This window comes from Balearica regulorum, chromosome 1 (assembly GCF_011004875.1).
Source record: "Balearica regulorum gibbericeps isolate bBalReg1 chromosome 1, bBalReg1.pri, whole genome shotgun sequence".
Taxonomy (NCBI): domain Eukaryota; kingdom Metazoa; phylum Chordata; class Aves; order Gruiformes; family Gruidae; genus Balearica; species Balearica regulorum.
The window spans coordinates 116297614-116309782 of NC_046184.1; the positions used below are offsets into that span (position 1 = coordinate 116297614).

General features: G+C 46.5%; 2 protein-coding genes across 11 annotated transcripts in view; one reads left to right on the top strand and one right to left on the bottom strand.

Annotated features, from left to right (window-relative positions):
* The window catches only part of GART (phosphoribosylglycinamide formyltransferase, phosphoribosylglycinamide synthetase, phosphoribosylaminoimidazole synthetase), a 39917-nt gene extending 32117 nt beyond the window's left edge, over positions 1-7800 (bottom strand). Inside the window, exons 1-4 of one of the 3 annotated variants that reach the window (XM_075770886.1) lie at positions 7629-7683; positions 4861-4987; positions 4245-4279; positions 3-151 (exon numbers count right to left, since the gene is read on the bottom strand). In XM_075770886.1, the coding sequence (XP_075627001.1) occupies positions 3-147 (145 nt within the window). In that variant the 5' untranslated portion in view covers positions 148-151; positions 4245-4279; positions 4861-4987; positions 7629-7683. Of the gene's footprint in view, positions 1-2; positions 152-3106; positions 3254-4244; positions 4280-4860; positions 4988-7628 lie in introns of those variants that run through there. The other 2 variants (XM_075770868.1, XM_010299204.2) reach the window with 2 other exon arrangements.
* A 2589-nt stretch (positions 7801-10389) lies between these two features.
* SON (SON DNA and RNA binding protein) overlaps positions 10390-12169 on the top strand; it is a 39749-nt gene continuing 37969 nt past the window's right edge. For 4 of the 8 annotated variants that reach the window (XR_012838330.1, XR_012838332.1, XM_075771062.1 and 1 more), the window contains exon 1: positions 10390-10696. Coding sequence is in view for 4 of the 8 variants with exons in the window: in XM_075771062.1 (XP_075627177.1) it covers positions 10575-10696 (122 nt within the window). In the remaining 4 variants the exon portion in view is untranslated. Of the gene's footprint in view, positions 10697-11469; positions 11661-12169 lie in introns of those variants that run through there. The other 4 variants (XR_012838329.1, XM_075771045.1, XM_075771089.1 and 1 more) reach the window with 4 other exon arrangements.

Genomic DNA, 12169 nt, shown 5'->3' on the forward strand with positions numbered 1-12169 from the left:
ACCTGAATTGGAAATTTTTCCATTGTCAGCTGTTCCTGCATTTCCTGGAGCAACCAACACTTGTTTTACATGTGGGGACTGGGCCAACTTCCAGGCCAGCGCATGCTCTCTGCCTCCACTGCCAATCACAAGCACTCGATCAGCCATTAGCCTGCATAAAACCAGAACACAAGCAAAACAGCCAGAATTAGGCACGTGAGGTTAGGAAAGTAAGAGCTTCACAGACCACGGTTTTAAGTGCTGGGTGCAATGCAACTCCTTACAGAGGTGGATGATGTCACTTTGTTTCAGGCAATGATATTTCTATAAGGGTTTTGTTGTTAAAAAAAAATTAAAATAAAAAATATGTACAAGAAAATGGATAACTGACTTCACCAGATGTGATATAAAATGAATGTCAAAGACTGAACTGCTCCAGAACACAGAAGTAACCCGCAGGGCAATGCATCCTGGTTTTCCTTCAGTCAGAGTGGCAACTGCTTCAAATTATACAGAAGTCTGTGATATAAGAAAACTCTTATGAGTGACTGGGCTGTGATCTGTAACCTATAGAAATTCCTGAAGAATCCAAGCCTGCAAAGGGCAAATCCCTTCTGATTAACTAATTGTACAAGCACAGTATTACAGTGCTAGGGAGCTGCATGGGACCACTTGAGACTTTGTAGAGGCAATATCTGAAAGAGTTCTAAATACTTCAGGAAAAGGAAAGGCTGAGAGCAACGAGACAGGGAAATCAACTTCCAGCTCTGTCTTTCCTTAGGAGAGAACAACCACGAGGCAAACAACAGGGAACACCAGGTGTCATTAATACGGGGCTTGCTCTGAGAAGGTACTGCAGGACATCCACTCCTCTCTCCCATTCTGTTGAGTTTTAGAAAAACACATTAGGACTTTCTTGGCCTGCAGAAAGTAGGTATATGAACAAAGGCTGCAATTTCATTATAAACTGTCCAAAACCTTTTCAGCAGTTTGGAAACAAAAAGGTCACAAAAATGAAAGGAACTCTCTGTTTCACCCTCCCTATGTCCTTCAATGTGTCTGTGTGTACACATAACTTACTCATATTGGATTCGTGTCAATATCACAATTTTTTCTTTGAGCAGCTTTGAGAGTTGGCCTTTGCTTTTTAAGACATGTTTATTTCTACGTATGTTCTCTACGTATTTACTGATGTACGTCACCTCAGAATTGCTATCCCAACAATGATGCCACACAACTAGCAAGGGAATGGAAGAGTTCACTTACACTGGAAAAAAAAACCCACCGGAATTTGGAAAATGGTAAATAAAGAAATAAAGTAAGTACATAATTTATAAAATAAGTACATATGTCTTTATTTGGAGTTCCTTGAAAAGCAAAGGCTATTCAAAGAATAAGCTGTTAGAGTCATATTAGTCCAACTATATATAAATTACATACACAAACGACGCTACTGCACTGGTTAAAGTGAGAGTTTTATCTACAGAAGTCAAACGGTCCCTGAAGAAGCTATTCAGTGAAGCACAAAGCGAGCAGCTACAAATTGGTAGTTGGTCATAAGCCCAAGTGCAGCGTGCACTACTTGCAGAAAATAATCTAAAAGCTTTAAATGATAATATATGCAAAATAATGATCTAAACATATTAAAAATGGCTTAAAGCATTTTAAGTAATGAGAATAAACAAAAATAACTTCATGTGGAAAATGGTATGGTTTATTTAAAGGACTTTGCATGGCCAGCAAAGAGGCCTGATGTGTCCTTCCACTGTATGAATGACCTCCCATGTATTGGGGAAGAACGCAGCCCAGATAAGAGTTGTAGTCAAAAGGAACAACCAGCGTCCCTGCTGTAATCCCGGCATACGTAACACGCAACCCTTGGTCACTCCCTGTGCCTCTTCCATTAAGTGGCTGGTCGTTGATCTGTGCTCGCAAATGTGTACGGTGCCTCCCAAGACAAGCTCAGAGAAAAAAAACCAAAACAAGATGCAGCTTAAATAACTCACAGGTGATGGCTCCACTTCCAAAAGCAACGAAAAGTCAGAACAGTCCTCTCGTTTGCAGGAGGACAAGAGAGGACGACTAGCACAAAGCACATCTTAGAAGAAAATTAAAGAAAAAAACCCCCCAGATTTCAAAGGGAAAAGCAAAAAGACATGACAGAAAGCAGATTTTCAGCCAACTGATAAGACAGGAGCACGTGCCTCTCCCCCATGTCAACTGCTACAGCTTGACTCGAATAAAGCTGCTCCGATAGCTCCGACCCTGGAGAAATCCATCCTTCCCGAGGACCTGCACTATGCAGGAAACGGTTTCTGCTCTGAGGGCACTACGTGATGCACATGGTGAGCCTTGGAGTTTTAAATCCAAGTCCTCTGTAACAAAATTTAGGCAGGAAGAGCTCACGTGTTTTAGAAGGTATTCCTATGCCATTTGCTAATTTATTTTAACCCATCAACGAAGGAATGGTTTGTTCAGAGAGTTATACTTTTAGGCAAAACAGTCAGAATAAAGACAACCCAAACACGAACAGAAGGATAACATACAAAATATTAACGCTGAGTTGTTCACTATGAACTAAACACAACTAGAGTTAAAATTTAACTGTAGTTTTAGGTGGGGCAAGACCAATAGCTTTCACATGTGAAATAACCAGTGTTTGACAAAGTATATATTGCAAAGCTGTAGAGATGTTTTCATTACAAAACTCCGGGATTACTTAAAAAAAAAAAAAATGTTGGGGTAAAAATGATCAGTTATGGTATACATATTTGGGATGTCAAGTTACACTAAAACTCCTTTATATCACAATTCAAGCAAAAAAACCCAAAACATAAAAGGAGCTGGCTACAACAAAGGGATGAATTAGATAAAGACAGTTACCTGGGACAAAATAATGCAACATAAAAGAATAAATGTTTTTCAAGTAGCAGGCAGCTATCACCTACACTAAAGTTAAACCAAACAGGCATGTTTCCAGTGCTGTCCAGAGATAGTTGTCAATAAAGGATAATATTTAAGGCCAATTTTATCAATAGTAAGTTGAACTAGACACATTACAGCATTTTCGTACAGGTACCTCAAAACCGCGTGCAGAGATTCAAACCTGAACAGAGAACATACTTACTCTATCCTATGTGCTGCCTCTGAGGAAAGTAGTGCTCAAGAGCTCAGATACACAAAGAGAGAGGAGATAAGCAGCCTCCAGTTAAAATGTAGTACCCCTGTTCCAATATTACAGCCCCATTGACGACATTGTGCAGTTAGCCAATGAACAATGGCTGAAGTTGAGCCATTTCTGCTGCGAAGAGGGGACAAAATTGCCTACAAATTGTCCAAGAGTGAGGAGCAAAAACCTTGCAGAGCAGAAGCCCACCCTGTCGTTTCTAAAGATGCAAAATAAATTCTGTCCCATCGCAGGTATTTTTTGCAGTTAAAAACTGTTTACTAATCAGATTGTAAACATTCTCTTTTTATCTAAAAATGAGGCTACACATTTTTGCTATGCATAGAAATGAGGCTATGCATAGTCCTATGCATATCAACAGTATAAAAGAATAAGGTGTATGATGCACATTCACACTCCTTTAAGCCTACTGCTTGAAAATAGTAGGACAGGCTCGAAGATCCAGTGACTCTGTTGCCAGCTAAAGTACCTCACCATGCTGGCAACTCAGTTAAATAACCACTCTGTTTTTTCCCCAAAAGTAATGGGGGGCAAAGTAGCTTGAGAACTTCTGGTGGCATCACAGTTTAAGAGGCTCAAATCTAGCAGTTGCAGCCTTTCTTTTTCACACTGACATAGAAAGATGCCATGTAGGCCCTCTGCAATCTTGCATTAAAAATGAAAATTCCAAGAGGAACATTTATTTTTTGTCAGTTATCCAGGAGTCAAAAATTTGTTCTCAAAAGGTTAAAAACCATTCACAAGGTAGATATTTCTTCTGTGAGGATTATCACACACTCAGGGGTTTTTTTGAAGCAACATGTAAAATCCTTAAACTCCAAAAAGATTCCAAGACACCGTACATAATTACCTTAAGCAACCATTGTCTGCTATTGTAAAGAAGGAAGATACGTTTGTTTAAAAGATGTTTTAAAATAAAGACAGGAGGCATTTCAGGCAAGGGTCTATTACTAGGTACTTATAGGAAATAAGAACAGGAAAGCAGAAACAAGCTTATCATTCCATGTATCCAAGAGGAGTGTGAAGACAAGTCAATTTCCAGACCCTGTCCCTGAGGTTGCCAAAAGGTAGGGCTCACCAAGAAGCTGGGCAGCTCTTCCACTAGGTCAGGGTCTGTGGAGCAGAAACAATAAAGTGAGGAAGGCAAAACCAATAATGTAAGACAGTTTTCTCTGTCCACATCCATCTCCTCCATGAGGCATGGTGAGATTTCAAACACGGGTAGAAGTGAGATGAGGTTACTGAGTTGCTGCCTCTTCCCTAATTAACAGGGAAGGGACAGGAGACACTGACTTTTCCTTGAACTGATCCTGTGCACAGACTTGAGGGTTCATAAAACTACCCTAAGTAGAAAAAAAAATCCAAACCAGATTGCTGTAAGCTGAATTGGCTTAAAGTGCAATCAGCCAAGGTCTAGAGACCCAACAATGAACGAATGGGACAACAGAGCTGAGCAGAACTCAAGGGCAAGACCTGCTTTTCAGGGAGCAGAATCTATCACTGCACACGTAACATCTAACCTTAGCCTATTTAAAAGCTGCAATACCTTAGCTTCCCAACACTGGGATTCAAGAAACCTGATGGAGGCATTCAAGTTTCTTTATACAAAAGATATGTTCCTTGCCCAGAGCGTCTTAACTCCTACCTTTCCTAGAGCTTAGGCTACAAAATGGCCCAGCTATGATAGCACTTACCACAAACACAAAGGACCCAAGCCCAGCATCAATGAGAAGGTTCAAACCCACACCCCCCAGTCCCTGGAGAAGAGCTCTTATCATGTGGCTTTGGACTACAGGAGAAGGCTCATTCTTCCTCTTGAAGCTAGGCAGGAGAAGGAAAAGAAACGAAGACTCACAGGACACTGCAAGAACACAAAACTGGGAAGGCCATGCAATTCAGCTGCCTCCCCACCCAGCGGAGTGTTAGTTTCCAGCCCTAGCAGTCAGGACCCTTTATGTGTTGGTTTAGTTTTTTTTTTTTTTTTTCCCCATAGATCTGTAATGGGATAAAATATTGAAAGAACTACTTGGAGAAGAAGCCAAAACCTGGGAATTCCTCCTCCCAACTTCAACAGCTAGGCTGCTGCCATAGTCCCTCCCAGAAACCTGCCATCCTTTACTCTGCTTCTGAACTCGCCAGCAGCCAGATCTCATGGTCCCAAACCCCCTCAGGCTGAACCCTGCTCTTCTGCTTTCTGAAATAATGCTTGAGTCATTTCTTAAGAGTTCGCTTCACATTATGAGTGCACACAGATCTCAGCACACACGAAGGGAGCTCTCAGCTGGCCTTCTTGGTGAACTTCTGCCAACTGCTGGATCCCATTCAAGCTTGGAGACCAAGCAGAGGCTGAAATGTGCGTACGCTGCAGGTTCACTGACTGGTGTTTCACAACTGGCTCGCACTGCCCTTTGCTGGTACTGCTTCCCATTGGTCTCACCAACTTCTCCACCTCCAGCCTCTCCTTCCCTCTCCCATACCTGCGTGCCAAAGCTGTGCAGTCAATCGAATCAGGCAGCCGATAATGCTGGAAAACTAACACTACAACAGTAACCAATGCAGTAAATATACATATATATAAGCACATGTAAAGGAAATACTTTTCTGCCAGTTTAGTGAGCTAAACTAACTCGCTGAGGGATGAAGCGATCACCACAGCCAGTACAAGGGAAGCAACAAAAGGCGGTAGCCAGAGAGTGTGAAAAGAGCTTGGTTTTTGCTGCAGCAAACTGCTCATCAGTCCAGCTGTCCAGTACACTGCACCCTCAGATCATCTGGATCAACTGAGAGACCACAATGCAATCAGTGGCAAGTGCTGCTTCACAATTTACCTTCTCACCCAACTGCTCCTTCCCCCCTCTTACCCCAGCCTGTTTATGATCACAGAGCGAGTCGGATCAGAGAATCAAATGAGGGCCGGGGAGTGGAAGGGATCCCTGTCTCTCCACATTTTTTTCCTATATGCATCAGTTTCCTGAGGGAATTCACCATACCAATTGTTGAGGCAGCTCTGCTGGTGCAATGCAAGGTACAGAAACAAACAGCAATGGCGCCTAAACTGGCAAAATGGCCAAAATACGATGACAGAACTGTAAGCTTTGGTTAGGATAGCATTAGGCTCATCCTGAAGGAAAACAGCATGGTCTTAGAGAACGTTGAATTTCCTCAGCTTTCAATACCATAAAGAGTTGCTTAAGGAGTTCAGAGGCCTCCACAGTCAGGTGGCAATTATGGTGTTTAGTTATAGCTTTGGGTTTAAATAAGCTTCTTTTGTTCATGCTTTTATTTAGGACTAATTCCTGGCTCACACCTGGCCATATAGAGTGGTATATCAGATAGCTTATAAAACAAAAAACCCAAGAAAAGTAATTATTATCTATGTTTCACCCATGAAGAAACCACAGCATCACACCAAAAGCCTGAATCAGAGCTGAGAATAAAACATGTGTCTTTCACGGCTTGAATTGAGGATCTGCAAGGCAGGTGTCCCACCTCCTGGTGTGATCCTCCGAACGGCTGGATTGCAGAAAATGTTACTGCAAGTTTCACTACTAAAACCAAACTGACCTTAAAAGTTTTATCACCCTCCCCAAAGCACTAAATTTTGACATGTCAAACTCCATGTGGGAAGCTGGAAGCGCTCAGTGTCTTTCACCATCAAAGCCTCAGCAGAAGCTATGAGGTGAGAATCAGAATGAGGGAGAAATGCCCTTTCTCTGTTACTATTTCAGTTATACACACAGGATAGTGAAATAAAGATTAACTCTGCTTATTAATTTCAAAGTACCACTGGATGGATTAAAAAAAAAGAGGTCCAATGTTAAAAGTTGGTAAGCCCCCAACTTTGCAAACAGTGGGGAAAGACAGTGAGTCCAAGTCCAAAGTCCAAAACAAGAGAGGTTATAAGTTTAGTATTTACTTTAAAGCAAATATTTCACCAGTTTTTCAAAGCCAAACAGAGCAGAGAAAAAAAAAAAAACCAACCAACAAACCACAAACCCGTAGAAATAAAAGCCATGTGCCTTTTAAAATACTTTTAAGTGCAGTACATTTAAAACCGCTATATACTAAGCTCCCCAGAAGTAAATTTGTGCAGGAGAGACGCAGCTAAAATAAATATATAAACTAATATGCCGTTAGCAACCGTATCTCCACGCGCCTCTCCATAGCAACGGGTGCGGGGCTGAGCGGGACTCGGGCTAAACCAAAGCCGCCCGGGTCTTGAGGCGAGGTCCGCTCTCCGCGGCGGCCTAGGCGCAGCCGGCACCAGGATGAAGGCGCCGGGCCGCCCCGCCATTTTACCGCGCGGGCAGGCACATGGCTCTGCCGCCGCTGCCGGCTGCCGTCTCGTCCCTCCCGCGCCGCCGCCGAACAGCCCGGCCGCGGGAGGCTGGCTACGGGTAAGCGACACCGAGAGGGAGCGGCCCGCGAAGTGTGCCCTTCTCCAGAGCGAAAAAAAACTTACTTTCCTTCAGAGGGATTTTAAGCGGGAAAGCATCCTCCGCCGCCCGCCGAAACGCCGCCCCGGGGCGGGAGAGAAGCGGGCAGGAAGGAAGGAAGGAAGGAAGGAAGGAAGGAAGGAAGGAAGGAAGGAAGGGTCGCAGCTTGCATGCTAGAGCTGGCCGAAAACTTTTGCCTATGTGTAGGTTATTGGTTTTACTTTAGGGAATATCGCACCAGAAGGTGAAGGTGATGGTTTATGAAATTGGCTGGATAGGACTGTGCTCTCAGGGGGGTGCTCCTATCTGTAACTACTGGGCGGGAGCAACTCCTTAGTTTGTGCCATGCTGAACTTACTACTTTATGAAACACAAGAGTATTGGGCAACATTTAGTCCAGTTTAGCATTACAATTGTGCAACAATATTGTTAATGAAAACAGATTTGATCCATAGTTTTGCTTCCTCCCCGCCCTCCCGAGCTATAATGTCACCGAAATTCGGGGATAAAAGAAAACCCCTTAGCATTAAGAAGCAGGCATTTCTTTTTATTGCAGCACCGGGTGTCAGGAGGATAGTTCCTCTAATCAGGCACACCTAACTCTGGTTCTCTTGTCATATTTATATACAAATGTTACAAAGATTACAAAGTGGTACACTCGCCATTACAATAATTGATTACTATTTCTTCGCCTAGTATGCAAACTAGAACGCATGCTCAGTTCCCTTCTCAGCCTTTTATCTTTTGAGTAGGTGGTATTACTTGGGTAGGGGACTTACGGGTCGGCGGTCGTGTGGACCCTGGCCCAAATTACCTTTCCCCTAGTTTCTCAATACTTTGGTGTTGGTAATTGTTTGCTATATGCCTTAGAAAGATAAGGATGCTCCTGGAGGCAATTAGTGTCCTCCCTTTCTGAAAAGTATGTACATAAGGGCCTTGAAGTGTCTTGTAGCTCCTTTTTATCATGATGTGTAGCAGGTGCTCATTCTAAGAATCATTAGCCTTCTACCTAAAGTAATAATGAATAGTTTCTTATCACATATAAGTAGGCCTTTGTTACAGTCCTGTCTTTTTTGCTACAATGTTGAAAACCTCACTGTTCTTTGTAAATTATCTTATGAAATACAGGTTTAATAAATACTGTTTGCATATTTAAGCACACCTTTGACTCCTGCTTTAAAAGGGAACAGTCACGTGAACAAATGCTCTAAGTAGTACTGACAACTGCAGCAGAACTGCCTTTAGTAAAGTCCCATAATGTGATGTTTACACATCGAACACTGAATGTGTCGGCAACAGTCACTGGTCTTGACAAGATGAAAGTAAAATATTTCATGTAATTAATCTGAAAGCTACCCAACACCTAACTGAATGAAGGTGTTTAACTAAAGGGTTGTGTGTTTTTTACAGCAAACAGAGGTGGGAAGGCAGAGCAGGAATAGTTACTTTCTTGTGGGGCTGGGGATCCTCATTTCTATGAATAGCAATTTTTGTAGTTATTACTTTGTATTAATTTTTAGGGAAACAGCAAAATACGCAGTATGCGCTAAATTCCTTCCCTGGTGCTTTTTTTTTTTTTTTTTAACCTTTTTCATGGTTTTTCTTGTATAGATGGAGGCCTACCAGTGTAGTTAAGCTACTTTGAATGAATTAACTGCAGTTGGAAAGGGTCCCTTTCCCAAAGGCGGCAGGTCTGTGGTGTGGGTTCTCCTAGGCCAGCACCGGATCCCTGCCTGGAACAGCTTTTCTGTCTGAAGCCCCTGACTCAGGCTGAGTTAGGCCACTCAAATGTGCTGCTCTCTTGAGTACAGCTGGTTTTTGGGGTTTTTTTTGGAAGATGTAAGTTACAATTATAGCCTTTGCAGCTCTGTTGTTACAGCAAGGCCCCCTACTAGCAACCTTATGTCTATGTAGAATATTGTTACTTGTTTCTGGGTAAAGGCATGTCTGGTCTAGACAAGGCCATTTGCATCAGGGGAATCTAAATATGTCTGAAATTGTTCAAGGGAAATGTTTTCAATCTTTAGCTTGTTGAATACCAGAAATTAGATACCATATCCTATTGGTAAGATCTAAAATCTCCATGTTGGCACAGCATGAAAGGTACAGATTATTTGTAAAAGGGCCTCTTAAATATCTATTTTAAATGTAATAAATTGACTGTGACATTTAGGTAAGGAAATTGATTCACATATCAAATACGTTGTTTTTCCAAAGTTAATATTAAGGCAGACCATCTCCTAGCAATATGCAGTAAAGAACAACACTGCTTTTAAAGGGTCTTCCAAGTGATTGTTAAACCACTAGGCTGATGTTGCAAATAAAGACCCTAGCAGCAATTAAATGGTTATACCTAGGTTTTGAAGTATTTTAAAGTATTTTAAATTTATTTCAGTTCAACTAGCCCCCTTTAGTTAGTACTTCATGACACCGGAAGAAACTCTGTGTGGGAAGCTGTAGGATTATTTGGTTTTACAGGACATTTTTAAATATATATACTTGAGAATCGGTTTAGGGGAAGCATGAAGGGGACCCCCAAGGGTGCCTGTACTCGGGATAAATTTTGGTGCCTTCCAGCAAAACAGCTCGCAAAAGACACGGCTTTGCAGACGGGCTGAGGCCCGGGCCCGGTTTTCCCTCCGGTGTCATTTATTTATGCACGGCGGCGGCGTTTTCTTTCTCGTTTCTTTGTTCCTTTAATTTTTCTTCCATCTCACGGGGCGCCCGCCCGCGCCGCCTGGCCCCGCAGACAGCCCCCGGAGCACATGTGCGTGTCACAGCCGGGCTGCCTGCTCTCACGGCGGAGGGGGAGGGCGCCTTTCGCATGGAGCCGCTCGGTAAGTGAGGGCAGCACAGCGCTGGGCCGTGTGATGCAGCACTCGTGTGCGGGCGGGCCCCCCTGCTAGGCGCTGCCCGCGTTCGGCACACGGGGCGGCGGAGGCGCGGGGCTTGGCCCCGCTCCATGGAGACCAATGGCATCGCTCCCACCCACCCCCACCGGCCCCGAGCCCGCCGGCACGCACAGTCGCACGCTTCAGCCCACCATGGCCCCGCCGCCGCCAACGCCGCCGCCGCAGCTCCGGCCTTCGGCGAGGTGAGTGCCGGCCGCCGGGCTTCTCCGCGGAGGCCCAGACGGTTCCGGGCCCCGGTGGCCACCAGAGACGGCCGCGATCGCGGCGGGGGAAGCGGAGGGGAGTTATGTGGCAGAAGGGGAGGCGGGGGGGGGGGGGGGTAGTGCGTGCGGGGGGGACGGGGACCGGGACGGGGCGGCAGGGACCGGCGGTCGCCGGCCAGCATGGTGCCCTCCACCGACTTCCCTTTCTTTTCGTCCCCACCCCGGTCTCCCGGGGGCTCAGACGCAGCTTTTCGGTGTACGGGGCGCGAGAGGGGCCGAGAATGGCGGAGTGGTGGGGGCGTCGGTGTGGGGGCAGAACGGCAGTTAACGGTTTCATCCGTTCGGGGGGGGGGGGGGCAGCAGGGCGGCCTGCCGGGCTTTGCCTCTCGCGGGGGGGGAGGGGGGGAACTGGGGGGTGCCGCCGGGAGGCGCGCGGCTGCCTGTTCGTGGGAGCGCGGCCGGTGGGGAGGGAAGGGCGGGGGAGGTGGGGGTAAGTGCAACAACATGGCGGCGCAGCGCGCTCCTGCGGGGGGGGACGGGGAGCGGCGGACTTCTCCGAGACACGAGACTTCCCCCCCCCCCCCCCGCGGAAGCCAGACGAGGCTGGCGCTCTATGGCTTTTGCTCAGTGCTAGAGCGGCCCTCCGGAGGCCCGGGTTGTTCTCCCCCCCCCCTCACGTCATCCCCATTGGACAGCCAATGGTGAGAGGGCTTATAACGAGGACGTCAGCAAGGGCCCTCGGCCTCTAGTTGCGGCGGTGCATTGTGGGACATTGGAGGCCTCGCGTCTCGGCAGGAAGGAAAGCGGAGCGCGGGGGGGGGGGGCGGGTGTGTGTGGGCCGGTGCGGTACGGCTGTCATGGCGACTAATATCGAGCAGATCTTTCGGTCCTTTGTGGTTAGCAAATTCCGAGAGATCCAGGAAGAGCAGCAGCAGCACAGCGGGTAACGAGCCTGACCGGGGCGGCGGCGGGGGTGGCGACGCAACCGCGCTCGCGCCGCGGCCTAGTGCGCGGGGAGAGGAAGGGTGTAGTGGAGGGGGGGAGGTGCGCGGGCTCCCCTTCGGGACGGAGGGGGACGGGCCGGGGCCTAGGGCTTTTGCGGGTCGTTTCGGCGTCAACATGGCGGGGCCCGGGGGCTCGCGCCCTTGCGAGCGCCTTGAGCGAAAACACGGCGGGTGGGGGGAGGGGCGGGCGGACGCGCGCGTTGCCTCCTGGCGAACGCGCAACTCATTTTCACTCACGGGTTTTTCGATGTCGGTCTCTTGTGTCGGGGCAGAAGGGGAAGAGGCGAGCGTCTGTGCAATTTGTCTTACTGTTTTTACTATGTTTAAGCCCGCCGAGTTTTTACCGGCCTTATCTCGCAAAGCAAGCAAAATCTACTGGAGAAAAGTGAGTGATGGGTGTTTATTTTGTCAGGGGAGCCTGTACGAGTTCTTACATAAAGCGTGGGGA